Source organism: Heloderma suspectum, chromosome 16 (assembly GCF_057233095.1).
Source record: "Heloderma suspectum isolate Gila_16-S chromosome 16, 16-S_ref, whole genome shotgun sequence".
Lineage (NCBI taxonomy): Eukaryota > Metazoa > Chordata > Lepidosauria > Squamata > Helodermatidae > Heloderma > Heloderma suspectum.
Window position 1 is genome coordinate 20,021,165 of NC_139473.1, and position 17,791 is coordinate 20,038,955.

At 52.2% G+C, this 17,791-nt stretch overlaps 1 protein-coding gene across 5 annotated transcripts in view; it reads right to left on the minus strand.

Moving 5' to 3' along the window:
• The window catches only part of LIG3 (DNA ligase 3), a 40,237-nt gene that overhangs the window by 4,527 nt on the left and 17,919 nt on the right, over window positions 1-17,791 (minus strand). For 4 of the 5 annotated variants that reach the window (XM_084822858.1, XM_084822856.1, XM_084822860.1 and 1 more), the window contains exons 8-19: window positions 16,841-17,009; window positions 15,911-16,066; window positions 14,331-14,462; window positions 13,745-13,824; window positions 12,247-12,334; window positions 10,874-10,951; window positions 10,345-10,468; window positions 8,448-8,590; window positions 6,941-7,015; window positions 5,393-5,539; window positions 2,460-2,634; window positions 1,297-1,391 (exon numbers count right to left, since the gene is read on the minus strand). In XM_084822858.1, coding sequence (XP_084678984.1) covers window positions 1,297-1,391; window positions 2,460-2,634; window positions 5,393-5,539; window positions 6,941-7,015; window positions 8,448-8,590; window positions 10,345-10,468; window positions 10,874-10,951; window positions 12,247-12,334; window positions 13,745-13,824; window positions 14,331-14,462; window positions 15,911-16,066; window positions 16,841-17,009 — 1,462 coding nt within the window. The remainder of the gene's footprint in view (window positions 1-1,296; window positions 1,392-2,459; window positions 2,635-5,392; window positions 5,540-6,940; window positions 7,016-8,447; window positions 8,591-10,344; window positions 10,469-10,873; window positions 10,952-12,246; window positions 12,335-13,744; window positions 13,825-14,330; window positions 14,463-15,910; window positions 16,067-16,840; window positions 17,010-17,791) is intronic. The other variant, XR_014786147.1, reaches the window with a different exon arrangement.

Here is a 17,791-nt window from a genome sequence, read left to right on the forward strand (position 1 = left end):
CCCCGGGAAACTCACAAGCAGGACGTGAGTGCAACAGCACCCTCTCACCCATGTTCCCCAGCAACTGGTGTACACAGGCACACTGCCCCTGATACTGGAGGCGGCATAGGGCCATCAGGACTAGTAGCCATTGATAGCCTTATCCAACCCCTTCTAAAGCCATCCAAATTGGTGGCCATCACTACCTCCTGCGGTAGCGAGTTCCATAGTTTAACTCTGTGCTGTGTAAAGAAGTCCTTCCTTATATCTGTCCTGAATCTCCCACCAATCAGCTTCATGGGATGACCCTGTTGGGTTCCAGTATTATGAGAGAGGGAGAAAAATGTCTCTCTCCACTTCCTCCATACCATGCATAATTTTGTACACATCTATCATCTCTCCTCTTACTTGCCTTTTCTCTAAACTAAACAGTCATTGACATTATAACCTTCCCTCAGAGGGAAGTTGCTCCAGCCCCTTGACCATTTTAGTTTGCCCTTTTTCCAACTCTACAATATCCTTTTTTAGGTGCAGTGGCCAGACAGCACCCTCCTGCCCATGTGCTGACTGGCCACTGCACAGCACTCTCCTGCCCATGTTCCCCAGCAACTGGTGCCTATACCCATGCTGCCTCTGGTACTGGAGGTAGCACCTTATCCCAGCTTTCTCCCTGCTCTTCGTTAAGTACTGCCTGTGTATATCTTCTGATGCATACATTTCCCAGTTACCGAGGAAAACTCGAGCAGGTCTTGAATCCAGGACTTTTCTAATTTCTAAATGGCAAAATGCACAACATCCCTCTGAAATGGGAAGCCAAAAACATTGTTTACAAGATTCCCTCCCGTGTGGCTTTAGGGAAGCATAAAAATTCACATCTATTTCTGCTGATAAACCTGGGAGGTGGCTGGCTAGAGGTAGGGGTGTGTGTGTGTGTGTGTGTGAGAGTGAGAGAGAGAGAGAGAGACAGACACACACACACACAGAATGAACCCTCGCCCCCAGTAGTCGAGAGCAGAGTGAGGCCAACTGGTGCCCTCCATGGTTTTGGACTAAAACTCCCATCAGCCCCAGGCAGCATGGCCAATGGTCAGGGATTATGGGGGCTGTAGTCTAACACAAGGAGCATACCAGCTGGCTTACACCTGTTCTAGAATCTCCACCCTAATTTTTTAAACCCCCTGCAATTTAGTTTGACTAAGCTGACCTAACTGTACATTTGTGCACAAGGGCCCAATTCATCCCAGCAGGAAAACAAAGGGCTTCTGCTCTCAGAAACTGCATGTTTTTGTGAGTGAACTGATCTGGGCTCTAGCTTACCTTTCTCTTGTCTCCCTCTAGCTCAAGCGCTTTTCTTTTTTCTCCTCGCTTCTCCTCGGCTTTCTTCAGCGGGGATCTTTCAACTAGTTTGCTGGCTAAAAAGAGAGCACCCTCAGCATCAGTGGTTTAGGGTTCATGGGGAGGAGAGGGGCGAGAAAGAGTTGCATGCACGGGAGAAAAAAGCTGCATATGCAAGCAGAGGTGGCCGACGCTGACAATGGTTGGTGTCATTCCCATTCAAGAAGTTTCAATTAAAAAACAGTATTTTAAAACAGAACGTTTTAAAATACTCAGTAAAATACTTTAAATGTACTAAAACATGTTGATTTTATAGCCTGCCTCATTCCAAAGATGCATTGTGGGTAACCATTAGTTAAATTAATTAATAATTAAAAGCTACCTGCATCCCTTCAACCTCTCCCAGGTCACTAAAAAGCAACCTGAGCAAAATCCCATTTTATATTGAGCTTTGGCTGGACTGCAGGTTGGTCCAAAGGGTATCTGGAAGGCAGGTGAGCAGAAATCAGCACGGGACATGCTGCAACAATTGCTGAACAAAGTTGGCCTACATGGGAGATTTTGTTTAAAATTTTGGTGCTGCTTTTGCAGAGCTCAAAGCCACTTCCAGGATAAAAGTACAATAAATGGAAATCACAAACAGGCATCGAAAATAAAACGGGGAGGGATTCAACTGGTATCGGCTGGCTTCCACTTCCTCGGAAGGACCAGGTTCAAAGCTGGGGGTCCTTCTAGACTCATGTTGGCAACACTTGCTAGGAGTGCCTTTTAAAGTGGGCCTGGCCTGAGTCACGCGTGCACTAGTGTCATCTAGACTGGACTACTGTAATGCGCTCTACGTGGGGCTGCCCTTGAAGAAGACTCGGAAATGCTAGCTCGTTGAAGCTAAACCAGGGCTGCGGAAACTTAGGGTCAGGGGCCAAATGCAGCCCACTGGGGGTACAAATCCAACCCTCCAGGAGGTCTCTGGACTTCAAGGGGAAAATAGTTCTGGTGTCAGAGCCACCACCGTAACGGCCCTGTTTCTGCAGCTACAGTTCTCACCCTGAGAACATGACGCAGAGGAACCCAGCTAGTGTAGGGGAGGCACTACCCAAGGGAGCCTCTCTGACCCCTCCTTCTCCCACCCCCTCCTGCCACCTCACCTTCAGGCCTCTTGGCTTTTGCAGGCGATTTGCTGGGGGGCGCCTTTACCGCCTTGCGGGGGGTGGACGACCTGGTCTGCCCCTCGTTCTCCCCACTGCTGCCGGCTGTGGAGGTCTCCTCCTCCATGGCAACCACACTGAAGTCAGATTTCTCTTTGGACAACTGGTACAGCTCCTGTCTCCCAAAGGATTCCCAATTTAAAAAAAAAACACTTAAGTTAAAGTGTTCAGCTCCTCTCTAACTGACCCTTCCACCTTCCCAGACCTGGTGCCCTCCAGATGTGTTGGACTGCAACCCCCATCATCCCCAGCTGGCATGGCCCTCCATCATCTGGCCCCCGGAGGGCTGGGGGGGTGTCATCTGGCCCCCCACCATAACCTGGTGCCCTCCAGACGTTTTGGACTACAACTCGCACAATCCCTAATCATGCTGTCTGGGGCTTATGGGACTTGCACTCCGAGACCATCGGAGGGCAGCAGGTTGCCTACCTCCACCCTCATGCTGCTCCTGCCAAGAACAGAGCTGGGGGCAGGTTCCAGCCCAGCCTAGATGCGGGAAGTTCTTGGGAGATATTGGAACTGATGATTTGCTAACCTGAAGTGTTTTATCGCCCTCCCTCCCTCCCTTCCTCCCTGGTGCGCACGTGCACTGGCTTCTTGTTCGTCATTTAGCTGCTGCTGCTGTCAGGTATCCTCTCTTGGATTCTGTGCTTTATGTCAATGGCTTGTAGCGGCTTTCGCCGGAAAAAAGCCGCAGCACGCAGGTTTCCTTGCCACGAATTTCCGTTCAGAGTCTCCCAGAGGGCATTCCTTGACTTTGACGGGGAAGGGGACCAGGCAAACCAGGGCTCAAAGAAGGCCCTCCATGAAACCCTGCAGAACTGGGGAACATGTACAACACATGGTCTGCAGACACCCACGAGCGCATGTGGCTCGTAGGATATTCACAAGCTGAATATGAGCCAACAATGTGATGTGGCTGCAAAAAAGGTAAATGCTATTTTGGGCTGCATTAATAGAAGCATAGCTTCCAAATCCCGGGAAGTACTAGTTGACAATGGAACCAATTCCCTAGGGAGGTGGTGGGCTCTCCCACCCTGGAGGCGTTCAAGACGAGGCTGGACAGCCACTTGCCAGGGATGCTCTGACTTGGATTCCTGCATTGAGCAGGGGGTTGGACTCGATGGCCATGTAGGCCCCTTCCAACCCTACTATTCTATGATTCTATAAACTTAGAGTGGAGGTACAGCCAAGGTGATGCACATGCTGTCGGGAGGGAGGAAAAAGTGATACTAATTGGGAAGAGGACAGAGAAGATGGATCATAGAATTATCATAGAATAGTAGGGTTGGAAAGGGCCTACAAGGCCATCGAGTCCAACCCCATTGGATGAAGAGGTCTAGGACAGAGGTGCTGAACCTCAGGCCCGTGGGCCAAATCTGGCTCACCTGAGATCCTCATCTGGCCCTCCAAGGTTCCCCAGATGGCCACAGCCCTTTCCCCCCAACCACCAATTAGGTGGTTTCCCAGCTTTTGTGCATTTCCCCGATTCTAAAAAGTTGAAGAGGCCCCGCCCCCTTTGCCTTCAGCCCCGCCCACCCCTGGAATATGGCCCCAAGAGCTTCTCCAAAACTGAATTTGGCCCTCAGGCTGAAAGCGGTTCCGCGCCCCTGCTCTAGGAGGTCAGAGGGTGAAGAGGCAGCCTTGCTGGGTCAACCAAAGATCTCCTTGTCCAGCTTCCTGTCTCCAGGTGTTGTCCTCCAGCAGCTTTTGGGGCCGCCCACCAGCAGGATGTGAAGGCAATAAGCTGCCCCCACTGTAGGTCTGCAACATCTGGTACTTAGAGGTGTACTGCCTCCGTCTGTGAAGGATCCATTCCTACAGATCGCAGCTAGTAACAAGAAAAATCTTGCTGGATCAGAGGAAGGGCCCTTCTGTTCTGGCATCTTGGGTCCACAGCTGGCAGCCAGATGCCTCTAGGGGCTCACAAGCCGAGCATGAAGGCAATGGCCCTCTCCTGCTGCTCTGCCCCAACATACTGCCTCTGATAAATGGAGCTTTCATACAGCCATCTCAGCTAGGTAGGGCAGCCTCCCTGCACCCAGATGTTTTGGATGACAGCTCTGAGCATTCCTGGCCATTGGCCATGCTGGCTGGGGCTCGGAGAGCATAAGTCCAAACCATCCGGAGGGCACTAGCCTGGGAAAGGCCGGGGAAGGTGATTGAGGAGATGAGGAACCCGGAGGAAGCGCAGGCTGAGAAGCAGGGATGGAGGAGGCAAAGGCCTCGGGGGCAGACGAAGGCGAAGGATGAAAGAAGGCGCCAAACAGGACTGTGGGGAAGCTGTCATGGAGCTTAGGGTGGGCTGTGTGCTGCTGGCAGAAGAGAGCAGGCTGGCAAGAGAAAGCGAAGGTGAAGGGGAGGCCCTGGGATGTGCGCATGGTGCAGGAGTTGCACATGCTGATCTGCATAAAGCAAGCTGTCCAGCTGGCGGTTCCCCGGGACTGCAGCCTCTGGCCTCATCCACTGGCCAGAGGTCCAAGGGCCACTGAGGGGCTGTGCCCCCTGCCTCCCAGGAAGGACATCACAGCAAGGGGAAGACTAACCTGGCCCCAGACATCAGCCCACAAAGAAAGAGCTACAGGGAGCTGCTTCTGCTCTTCCCTGCCAGAAAGAACACCTATGAGAACGCTGAAACTAAGAGCTGGTGCTGGAGTTTTGCTTTTCTCCTCCTCCCTCCCAATCCCTTTTCCATCTGTGCTGTGTCTTTTGCATCGTAAGCCAGAGGGGCAGGGACCGTCCCATTATGAATCTTTGTGAGCCGCACTGGGAGCCCTGTTTTGGCTGAAGGGTGGGGTAAAAATGCTGTAAACAAACAGGCACACAGAACGATGCTCTGCAGGTCTCTAGGAAACCAGAAGCGGCCGACTCACCCTGAGCTGCGGGAGGGTGGTGGCCATCGCCCAGTCTTTGTCGTCACGGATGCGTGTGCAGCGGGGGAAGCGGATGGAGATCCCATCGGCGGTATGAGCCTCCGCTTTGGAGAACTCGGCGCCTGTGATCTCCCAGACCGGCGCGGCCTAAGGAAGAGCACAACCGTCACCAGCCAGCACCACCTTCCTTGTCGCTGAATGCCAAGCAGCCAGCCCGATTCAGGATTCAGCATTCTGGGAACCCCGGCCTCCTTCTTCGTTTGCCTTCCAAGCATTTCCTGCACTGAGCAGGGGGTTGGACTCGATGGCCTTGTAGGCCCCTTCCAACCCTACTGTTCTATGATTTAAAAGAAAGCATCTAGTCCTCGTGGCGGCAAAGATAGGCCTGCCCGTCAGTGCACGTTAGCTGTAAGGGGTGCAGTTCTGGTATGTTTAGCACACAATGCCTGGATGATGCTCACTCTGCCGGGCTTTCCAGAGCTTGAGGAATTCTAATTTCCCTCTGCTCCGCATCTTCCGGCATGGGTGTCTTCTATCGCTAGAGACAGAAGATCTGAGTTGTTGTTACACCGTGCACGCCCAAGTCTACGCAAACCCACTTTGAGTCCTTAATTTGGAGAAGAGGCGGGACGCGTCAACTGAATGGACGGATAGACTGCAGTGCGCGCTACGCGGGGCTGCCCTTGTAGATGGACGGATAGACTGCAGTGCGCGCTACGTGGGGCTGCCCTTGTAGATGGTTCAGAAGCTGCGACTTGTGCAAAATGCGACCAGATTGACAGCAGGAGCCAGACGGTCTGAACATATAACACCAATTCTGGCTGCCTCTACATTTCTGAGACCAATTCAAGCTGCTGGTTTTGACCTATAAAGACTGAGATGGCTCAGGACTGCAATACCTGAAGGAACACCTGTGCCGGTATGACCTGACACACTACGGCCAACATCGGAGGCCTTCCTTTGAGTGCCTCCTCTGAGGGAGGCTCAGAGGGTGGCAACAAGGGAAAGGGCCTTCCCAGGGGTGAAATACTCTCCCTGGGGAGGCCTGCCTGGAGCCAACATTGTCATCTTTTGGGTGCCCAGGTCAAGATTTTCCTTTACTCCCAGGTATTTGAAAGTTGATGAAATGGCATTTTAACCATTCCTGGGATTTTTATTTGCTGATGGTTTCAAACTGTTTCTATATTTTTGCATGTGAATGGTTTCAGACAATGCTATTATATTGTAGTTTCATGGTTTTAATCTTTGTAAACCGCCCAGAGCGCTTTGGCTAGTGGTGGCAGGGGGGCAGTATAGAAATGTAATAAATGAATGAATAAACAAATGAATATACTTATATTTATTAAGTACAGGTCCTTTTAATTATGACCTGCTGTGAAATAGAAGTTCTGGTGCTCTCTACTCCGTATCTGCTTCACTTCGACAATCCTGCAGCAGCATGATGCTCCCAGACCACTTAGCGCCCCCCCCCCCCCCCCCCCGGGCTCCATGGCACCTTTGCACAGGAAATATCTCCTCCCGCAACTCCAGCCCTCTCAGGCAGCTTACCTTTGGGTCCGGAACAATGAAGTCTGGATAATAGTTCTTATTTATCTTTAGCCACCCTGGAATTTTACTGGGTTCCTAGGAGGGAGAAGACACACACAGACATCAGAACTATCTGGTGCTTCAGCAAGCCCGTAGCACATCCCCAAATGTTTATTAACGATTAAAGCCAAAAGTGGCCCCGAAACATCCACCCGAGAGACTTTTGCGAGGAGGGCTTGCCATCAGCAAGCAATGAACCCCCGTTTGAGCCGTCTAATCAGGCCAGAGACCCACTTGGTAGCTAGGCGGACCAAAGAGAGCTGCGATCCACAGGGATTTGAACAGACAGCTTCAAAGGGGTAGTTAAGGGTCCCAACAACTTGGCTGGCCAACAGAGGTTTTGAACGTTTTGGACTAGAATCATAAAATAGTAGGGTTGGAAGGGGCCTACAAGACCACTGAGTCCAACACCTGCTCAAGGTAGGACTACAACCCCTATAATTCCCAGCCTTTGGCCATGTGGGTTTTATTGGTGTTGTGTGGTTTTAAAAAATAGTTTTTACACTATTTTTGGTATATTTATTGCCTATTTGTATATTCTTGTATGGCTTTAATCTTGTACGCCGCCTTGAGAGGGTTTTACCCTTGAAGGTGGCCTAAAAATAGTTGTAAATAAATAAAGAGAAATAAAATAAAGCTTATGGGGGTTGCAGTCCAAAACAGCTGGAGGGCACCAGGTCTTAAATATTCAGTCAGAAGAAGCACAACAAAATCAGGTTGTCCAGCTACCTCCAAAACGGGAGACCAGAGGCCAAGGCAGGTTTCTTGGAGGCCTACTAGACCTGTGTCTGGCCTGTACCACTTCGGTCTGCAGGGCGAGGCGGGAGGGTTACACATAACAGACAGCCCCCCCATGCCCCCCAAATCCCTTCACATGGAAAATTAGATTGTCAGGGCTCAGCTAAAACGTCTCTCCCCAATGCCTGTCTGTTTTCAGAACATGGAGAAAGACCTACTTCCATGCTAAATTACGTGCTTTTTACCCACATCCCAGTTGAAGTGTTGACCTTGCGGTTTCCCTGGCAAACGGAGGGAATTCATGGCCAATGATTCTGATCTGTAATCAATAAATGTGCCAAGTGGCTTTCTCTGAAGCCCTTATGTGCCCATGGATTGTTTTGGGGACCCCCCCCCTTGTCACAGGTGCCCCATGACCAATGTCTAAAGGTCCAGTCTGGGATGAACCCAGGTTTCCTAGAACATGCCCAAGTTTGTACCTGTGTGTAGGAGAGCATATTCGGTAACAGAGACCTGGGTTCTACTCCCCATTTGACCACGAAGCTCACTGGGTGACTTTGGGCCAGTCACTGCCACTCAAAGTGCCCTACCTCACAGGGTGGTTGTGAGGATAAAATGGAGAGGAGGATCGTGTACGTCTCCTTGGTGGAAAAATGGCGGGATTTAAACGCAACAAGTACAACAAAATAAATGCATGATTGAGGGCTGCGCCGTTCCCTGAAACACAAACCTTGCTGATCTTCACCATGTCCAGCTCCTTCTGCAGCCGGGCAAGGGTGGCATCATCATGCCCGCCGGCACATTTGGTCACCGTGCACCACTTCTGGCTGTCAGGATCGTAGCACCCCATGAGAAAGATGGACATCATCCCGCCTGGAGCAAAGGAGGAGGTGGGAAAAAGGAGGTTCCGGCTTTCAAGAGGCGCAACTGGAAGAGAGCTTTTTACTTGATGCATCACCCTGCCCCCCTCGATCGGCCTTCCCCAACCTGGCACCCTCCAGACGTTTTGGATCCCAACTCCCATTAGCCCCAGCCAGCATGGCCAGGAATCCTGGGAGTTGTAGTCCAAAATACCTGGATGGCGCCAGGCAGTGGAGGCTGGTGGCTCTGATGTCAGTGGGGCAGTGCATCCTTGGCAGAGCACCTTGGATAGCGCCTTTGGGGTTCTGAGTGGTTCTGGCTGCAACCCGGAGCGGATTCATGGCCCCACTGACATCGGGGCCACCCGCCTCCACTGGTGCCAGGTTGGGGAGGCTGCCCCAGATGGACTGCCACAATATTTTTACCCCACACGTGGTTCCTCCTGGTAGCTCAAGGCAGTGCACACGGCCGCCCTCTGCACACGGCCGCCCTCACACCCACCCTGCGAGGTAGGTTATGCCAAGAGCATGGGACCGGCCCAGGTTCGTCCAGCGAGCATCGTGCCGGGAGCTCATCTTCTGTGGCCTAAGGCTAGTGTTCTGGCTCCTGTGGAACACGGACTCTTTCCTCTCACAGCCCCCCTGACGCACCGTCCACACGTCCTCTTCTCTCAGTGCCTCAGCATACATCGCGGGCTCATGCCAGTCCATCAGGGGCCCACGTCAGGCAAACATGGATGAAAACGGCAGCCTGATTTTGTTGTGGGGGCAGCTAATCTATGCCACCCCCAACTGCACTCTTAAGTGGCCCAGTCCCCCAAAGAGCTGTACAACGTGACAGAGCCAAACGTGTCTTTTTAAGTAATCTTGAGGATGTGGGCTCTCCCGCACTGGAGGTGTTCAAGACGAGGCTGGACAGCCACCTGCCAGGGATGCTCTGGCTTGGACTCCTGCAATGAGCAGGGGGTTGGACTCGAGGGTCTTGTAGGCCCCCTCCAACCCTGCTACTCTATGATTCTATGTGGGGAGGGGCTGTAGCTCAGTGGTAGAGCCCCTTATTCACATGCAAAAGGTCTCAGTCCATGGCGTCTCCTAGTAGGACCGGGAAAGAGCCCTGCATGAAACCCCAGAGAGCCTCTGCCAACCAGTACAGACCAGGGATGGGGAACCTTTTTCAGCCCAAGGGCCAAATTCAATTTCAAAGACGCTCTCGGGGGCCACATTTCAGTGGCGGGAGGGGCCACATGCCAAAGGAGTGGAGCCGAATTCACTGAAAATACCAGCCTGCTGTAGCGCTCACTGCAAGCAGCTCAGCCTGAAGAGAAGCATCCCAACTTCTTAGAATGGGGAAAACATGGCACAAAATCCAGGAAACCACCAAATCATAGGTGGTTGGGTGAAAGGGCTAGGGAAAGGGGGCAGGGCCATCTGGGGAAACTCAGGGGGAGGATCCGGCCCCACCCCTGGTGTAGACAACATTCAGCTACATGGACCAATGGTCCCACTCGGCATAAGGCCACTGCACACTGAGACATTTAATCTCGCCTGATCTCGGAAGCTAAGCAGGGTCAGCCCTGGTGAGTTAGTGCTTGGATGGGAGACCGCCTGGGAATCAGGCTTCCTGCATGGAGCACGGGTTGGGCTTGATGGTCTTGGAGGCCCGTTCCAACCCTAGGATTCTATGATTTCCTAGCTTCCTAACAGACATCTGAAGAAAAATATTCCTCCACAGCTGGTTTGTCACTCTGGCTTTGGAAAGACACTCACCTTTGCTCCCTTGGCCATAGAAGGCACCCAAGACCACCAGATCCGCGGTGTCGGCCATCGCTCCCTCGTTCAGGTAATCCTTTTTCACTTTGAGCCAGTGGCGTTTTCCTGGCTCGTAGGTGCTCTATGCGAACCAAAAGGAGGGAGAAGCATCAGAAAGGGTGGTGGGCCAGATCTCTGTCTAGCGCAGCCTCCCCCAACCTAGTGCCCTCCAGATGTGCCGGGATCCCAACTCCCTGTTGGCTGAGGGTGATGGGAGTTGGAATCCTGGCACATCTGGAGGGCGCCAGGTTGGGGAAGGCTGGTCTAGTGCATACGCTATCCAGAGCTGTGCGTTTCACATAAAAACAAAACAAAATCCCCAAGGTTCTAGTTCTGATGCTTGCGCTCACGCATGGACAATGCCTGCTGATATCTCTGAAGCCAGAGGGGTGGGCGGTGGGTGGGTATGAATAAGATTTCCGGAAGAGAAACTTCAATTTTGCAGCCATTTGCAGAAAGAGAGCGTCAGAAACCCAAGCCTACGTGCCTTCACATCTTTCAGCACTAATCCCTCCAGCCCTTCACGGATGACCCGATTGATCATATCGGCAAGGTCTGAAGCTTTCTAAAAGAGAAATGAAAAGGCCGTGTTAGAAAAGGAGGGGCTGAGATTAAGGGCTCATTAACATTTACTGGCCTGGGGAAGGTGCGAGGAGAGACACCCGAGCGCGAGCAAATGGGTTCCCAAATGACGTTTGGAGACTGTGCTACTTCTGCGGCCGCCCCCTCACCCTGACTTGTCGGGCAAGATCAGAACGCTGCGTTTTCTGCAGAGCTTGATGACAGGCCGGCCAGCGAACCAGGTTTTGTCAGCCCTCCGTTTCTGTTGGAGGTTGTCCACCTACCACAACCCATCTCTGACACACCTGTAGTCAGTGCAGGGCAGGCCTGGTTCGGCACCTGCCGAGGGCCCACACCCCAGCAGGGGCCCACTGATAAGAGCCCGACAGAGATGCTTCTTCTCCTTGTCCCCATGGCCACCTGCTTGTTCCCCTGCCTCTTGCAGGGGAGCAAGGGGTGACGGCGGTGGCGAGGAGGAGGAGGAGCGGATGCCGCGGCCTCCTGGCTCCCTGCCTGGCAAGCAAGCAAGCGGAGGCAATGAGGAGGAAGAGGAGGGGGAGCGAGAGCGAGGGCAGCTGGGGACAACGGCAGAGAGAAGCAGCCTCACCGAGGGACTCATGGAGGGTGTCTTGGCCAAGGGCCCTCCAAAACCTGGACCTGGCACGGCCTGCATGAGTTATGGGAACTGGACAGGAGCGAGCTGCTGTCTACAGAGTCATCCCGTGGGTCCATCGGACCTGGCCTTGCCTGTTCTGACTGGAGCAGCTCTCCAGGGCCCAGGCGGAGAGAAAAGTCTCCCCCCAAAACCGTTTGCTCCTTTTAGCTGGGGATTCTGGGGGCCCAACCTGGGAGCTCGGGCGATCAAACCAGGCGTGCCGCAACTGGGTCAGACCAGTGGATTACCCGGCACAGGATTGCCCGCTTCTACTGACAGGCCCCTTCGCCCCACTCTTTCCCAGCTCAGCTACGCAAGATGGCCTTTTTGACAGGAGAGGCCAAGAACTGACCTTCAGATTTGGCTTTGGCCAAGCGTGTATTTTTATTCAAAGCACCTCCAATTGGGGGGACAATGACCATCTGACGCCTGGATGCAGCGATTGAATTTTTGTACGGTTTGGACATTTTTTATTATTGTTATTATTATTTGCTTTGCAAGCCAGAAGAGAAAGGCTCAGAGAATCCCAAGCACATCTTTTGGGGGGCGGGGGGGTGGAGATGTTCAGAGACTCTGACATCCACCCCCAGGACACTGTCAAGCTTCTCCGTGCCGCCCCGTCGCCATCGCCAAATGGTACCCACCGTGACGTGCTTCATCTCGGAGAAGAGGATCCGGTTGGGGATTTCCACCATGTTGTCGTGGAGGAACTTGCGACGCTCACGGAGGGGCCTGGGGGGTGGGCAGGACACCCAGGAGAGGGATGTAGAGAGAGAGAGGGGAAGAGAGAACGATTTAGTGATTTTCATGCCAAAACCAGATGTGCCTTTTTTTTTTAGACACCCTGTGGAGAACAGGTAAGATCGCCTTCCCCAACCTGGCGCCCTCGTCGCAGTCCAACACATCTGGAGGGCACCGTTAAGGATTCCTGGAAACTCTGTGTTCTGCTACCCCCTTTCCGCACCCAAGCCACTACAATCACATTTGCCAGCTCTTTCCCCTGCACTCACAAGACAAGGTTTGGGATGCTGTATCCGCCTAGCCCTGATGAAGGGGAAATGGCCTCTGCTTCACCTCTCCTCCCTTTCCTGGGAAGTCTTACATGCCTGCTTGGGTGAGACACCCCACTTACCATTGCCTGTTAAATACTCTCATAACCCGCTGCTGGCTTTTGACTGGTGAAATTCTCCCAGCCCGCCAAACTTTTCCCCTTCTGGTCTCCCCACATGGCCCCCACTCCCCACCCAGCACCCCCTCCTTCCCATCAAAAGAAGGTTTTTCTCCAGTTTGGGGAAAAAAATCTTTCTCAAGGCTTGACTTTTGACAGGAAAAAGATCTTTCCCCCAAGCTAGGGATGAATTGCACTGGGATTTAAAGTGCCCCGTCTCTGAAACTCAGATGGAGGGGAAACCCACATTCCACCATGGGTCCTCTGGCCACGAGGGCCCATGGTGGTGGACTGGATTCCCTGCCCCCCAAATCTCATTTTCAGGGACGAGGTGCTTTTAAAATTTTCCACAGCCTTGTTTTTGTGCAAAATGGGCTGATTTTTTTAAGGGCTCCGACTGCGATGAAGATCGTAATTGGAGCTGGGAAGGGGGGGATCAGCAGGGGAAAAGGGGGTGCGCGTGACAGCCCCTCCATGGCGCCATTTGGGCACCATTGGAAGGGCTCTCAGAGGCACGGGGAAAGGGCTTCTCTTGCTGCCCAAGGCCTTTTACCCACAACGGGCTGGCATGTCTGGGTTCGGGCAACACACCAAACCATCATGGGGAAAACAACCCCTCCTGCAGAGTGGGTTCTCAGGGTGGGTTGTCTGGGAAAAACAACCCACCCTGAGAAGAACGGTCCAGGTTCAGACGACACACTAACCAGTGATGATTTGTTCCAGAAAACAAACTGTCATTGTCTGGTGTGTCGTGGGACCCCAGTCTATGATTCTTAGGAGAAGGACCGGCCACCACCAATGGGAGTCTGGCGGGTGTTTAGCAGCAGCGCTCCTCCTTGGGCGTAATTTTAAAAACCCTCAGGCGGTGGGTTCCTTCCTAGCTCATAGGTTGGTGGAGGGGGCGGGGGCGGCTAGCTTAATTAACAAACAGCTTGCTCTGCCTTGTGCAAACACGCACAAACCTCTACCCCCACCTGTCCATCAGGCTGATGTCGTTGAAGTAGATGCAGTCGAAGACGAAGAGGCAGACGTTGGCATCTTGGAAGGCAGCTTTCTGCAACGGAACGGACGAGAGCAGAGAGCGTCGTTTTGTAGATGGCAACAAGCAAGCATGTTCGGCTTTCCGTGGGGATGAGCTCGGAGTCAAGCAGGGAAGGGCACCAGGGTGGAGGAAGGAGGGCCTAATCCAGGGGCCAGCAACTTGTCCGGGCCGTGGGCGCATCTGCCAATTTGAGACACTGCCCTGGGCACCTCCACAGAACGGCTGCCATGGGAGGCGCGGCAAAGGGCAAGGAAGCTGCCCAAAGGACTCAGGACAAGGCAGAGGTGAGGTCTGAGCCCCAACACGCTAAGCAACTCCTTTGAACCCACAGTTTTCAGCGCCGACAGAAACCTATTCCACAGCAACCCCGGCAGCCGCAAGAAAATATTTTGATTAAAAAAACATATTGGGAGGGGTGGGACACCTTGGTGGGCACCAAGAATGGTGTCCGAGGGCACCACATTGCCTACCCCTGATCTAATGGACTTAGGGGTGGGGGAAAGTATCCCTTCACCTACCTTATGGACCCCAAGCGTCCCAAAAGGCAGCGGCTTCCCTGTCTCGGTGTCGATAAGGAGGACTTCGGCATCAAGGATCATGCTGTGTCCTCCTGGGAAAGCCTTGGGGATGAAGTCCTTAAAATGGGCCACCTGGTTTAAAACACACCGAAACCCTGTTGACCTTCTCTCCGCGATTACAGAGCACTGTTTGAAAGCGCTTACCCCTTTTATTTATTTGTTAAATTTACATACATACCGCCCAACCGGCAGCTGTCCTCAGAGTGGTTTACCACCATAAAAACACATATGCAATAAAACAACCAAAAAAAGAAAATAAAACAGCGAAACATTAAAAATGCTGAAGAGCTAGCAGTAAAGTTAATAATCAGAGCCAAAGATTAGAGGCACAATCCTATGCCTGTTTAGACAGAAAGAAGTCCTACAACTCCCAGCATTCCCCAGCCAGCCATGCTGGCTGGAGAATGCTGGGAGTTGTAGGACTTTTTTTCTGCCTAAACAGGCACAGGATTGGGGGACTTTCTTCTGCCTAAACGTGCACAGGATTGGGGGACTTTCTTCTGCCTAAACGTGCACAGGATTGGGGGACTTTCTTCTGCCTAAACGTGCACAGGATTGGGGGACTTTCTTCTGCCTAAACGTGCACAGGATTGGGGGACTTTCTTCTGCCTAAACGTGCACAGGATTGGGGGACTTTCTTCTGCCTAAACGTGCACAGGATTGGGGGACTTTCTTCTGCCTAAACGTGCACAGGATTGGGGGACTTTCTTCTGCCTAAACGTGCACAGGATTGGGGGACTTTCTTCTGCCTAAACGTGCACAGGATTGGGGGACTTTCTTCTGCCTAAACGTGCACAGGATTGGGGGACTTTCTTCTGCCTAAACGTGCACAGGATTGGGGGACTTTCTTCTGCCTAAACGTGCACAGGATTGGGGGACTTTCTTCTGCCTAAACGTGCACAGGATTGGGGGACTTTCTTCTGCCTAAACGTGCACAGGATTGGGGGACTTTCTTCTGCCTAAACGTGCACAGGATTGGGGGACTTTCTTCTGCCTAAACGTGCACAGGATTGGGGGACTTTCTTCTGCCTAAACGTGCACAGGATTGGGGGACTTTCTTCTGCCTAAACGTGCACAGGATTGGGGGACTTTCTTCTGCCTAAACGTGCACAGGATTGGGGGACTTTCTTCTGCCTAAACGTGCACAGGATTGGGGGACTTTCTTCTGCCTAAACGAGAACAGGATTGGGGGACTTTCTTCTGCCTAAACGTGCACAGGATTGCGGGACTTTCTTCTGCCTAAACGTGCACAGGATTGCGGGACTTTCTTCTGCCTAAACGTGCATAGGATTGCGGGACTTTCTTCTGCCTAAATGTGCACAGGATTGCGGGACTTTCTTCTGCCTAAATGTGCACAGGATTGCGGGACTTTCTTCTGCCTAAAAATGCACAGGACTGTGGGACATTTTTCTGCCTAAACGTGCATAGGAATGCACCCTAAATGCCTCTAGAAGAGGAAGGTCTTAACCTGGAGTCTGAGTGTATACTTTCATGGCAAGGGATTGAGAGGTCCAGCTCGCCTTGTGAGGAAGGACAGGTTTCAAGCTGCGGCTGAAGTAGCTGAAGTGCTCTCCTTTCTTGTGCACCTGAACACGCTCTCCGTCATACTTGATCTCCGAGTACATCCCGTTGGGACACTTCTTCATGGCATACTCGATCGACTTGCAGGCTTCAGCCTCATGGGACAAACAAGCAAACAAAAGAGGGGAAAAAACCCCACTTCAAAACTTTTAAGTTGCCAACTGCTCAACGAAGTTAGGTCCATGGAACCACCTCCCACAGTCCATCTAGGACAGTACAGTCTACCCTGAGCGGCAGTGATGTGTTAGACTACAACTCACATTGTCCCCACCCAGCATGGCCATGGGCTGATGGGGCTTGTAGTCCAACACATCTGGAGGGTGCCAGCTTGGGGAAAGCTGTCTTAAGCAATAAATTAACTGTGAGCCTGCCCCATCAATACCAAATAGGGATGCGTGGATTGTCAAATCCACTGTCTGAGTTTTGCCGATTGTCAGGCGCCTTTTGTCCCATCGTCTGTTCGTTGACGGAATCGGAGCTTTCGTATGAGAATTTCAAATGTGTACTTGTGCAAATCCTCCCCAAAAGTGAAACACACACACACACAAAAACAGCCCGCAAGTCTGCAGAATCCGCACAACTTGGAAAAAGCTGGTCCTGTGGCAGAATTCCTAGAAATCCGAACCCACTGGAATCTGTTGCGGATTCCTCCCATATCCCTAATACCGAAGATAGATCTGGGGGGCAGGAAGGTGGAGACGACAACTCATATGAGATGAAAAGCATGGGGGAAAAGAACAGTCTTCACTAAGAGACAAAAGGCTGGCAGAGGGAACCAGCAGAGCCTACAAGGGGAGCTTCCAGAGTTGAGGTGCTCCAACCGAGAAGGCCCTGCTGCCCATGAAGCCTTCAGTGTGGTAGGTCTTTACCAGCATGGGCTGAACGGGAGTCATCAGCGAGGCCTGTACGCTGAGAGCTCTCTTCAGGCCTGGCACCTTCTCGGACTCCTGCTGGTTCCTCAGCACCCTCTCCACCACGTCGTGGAGGCTGCGTGACGCCTTGAACGCCTCGTAAGCGTTTGGGTCCAAAGCATCGAGCCTGGACAGGGACAAAAAGAAATGCTCGAGTAAAATATATCATTGCCTCCACCCACTTGTCTAGTCCAGCCTTTCCTAACCTGGGCCCCTCCATGGGCTTTGGGCTGCAATCCCTATCATCCCTGACCAATGGCCATGCTGGCTGGGGCTGATGGGAGCTGGAGTCCATCGTCATGAGACTCTGGTTGGGGAAAACTGGTCTTAAGACACACCACAGGCCCTTTTCGGTGGTGGCGTCTTTCTTCCAGAGCTCTCTTCAAGGAGGATCACAGAAGCCTGTTCTGCCTGCTTTTAGAAAAGGGCGCAAGAGGATCCTTTAACAAAACCCCACAATGTTTTAATTAATTAACAGTCTCTTAATAAGAGTGCCAACATCCTGTATCCCAAGCTGGCCACAGAGATGTCTCTGGAAAGCCTGCAAACATGGCATGAAGGAAATATACTGTTGCTGAACAGAGGAGCTTCCATTTCACTGCCTTTCCCCAGCCCGGTGCTCTCCAGCTGTGTGGGACTGCATTGGTGGGAGTTTATTCACTTTGTTTTATTATTCAAATTTATAAATTGCTTTGCAGACAGGTATCGAAGAGTGACCCTGCGGCCATTATTTTATTATTCAAATTTATAAACTGCTTTGCAGAGAGGTATCAAAGAGGGAACCACAAGATAGAGTGGCATCAAAACAATAATAAATGTTGCAACAAAAATGACACAACAGTTCATTGGCAATAAAACTGCATGACCTGCTGTGTGCTATGAACCACGGCTGGCTGGGTCTCACTTCAG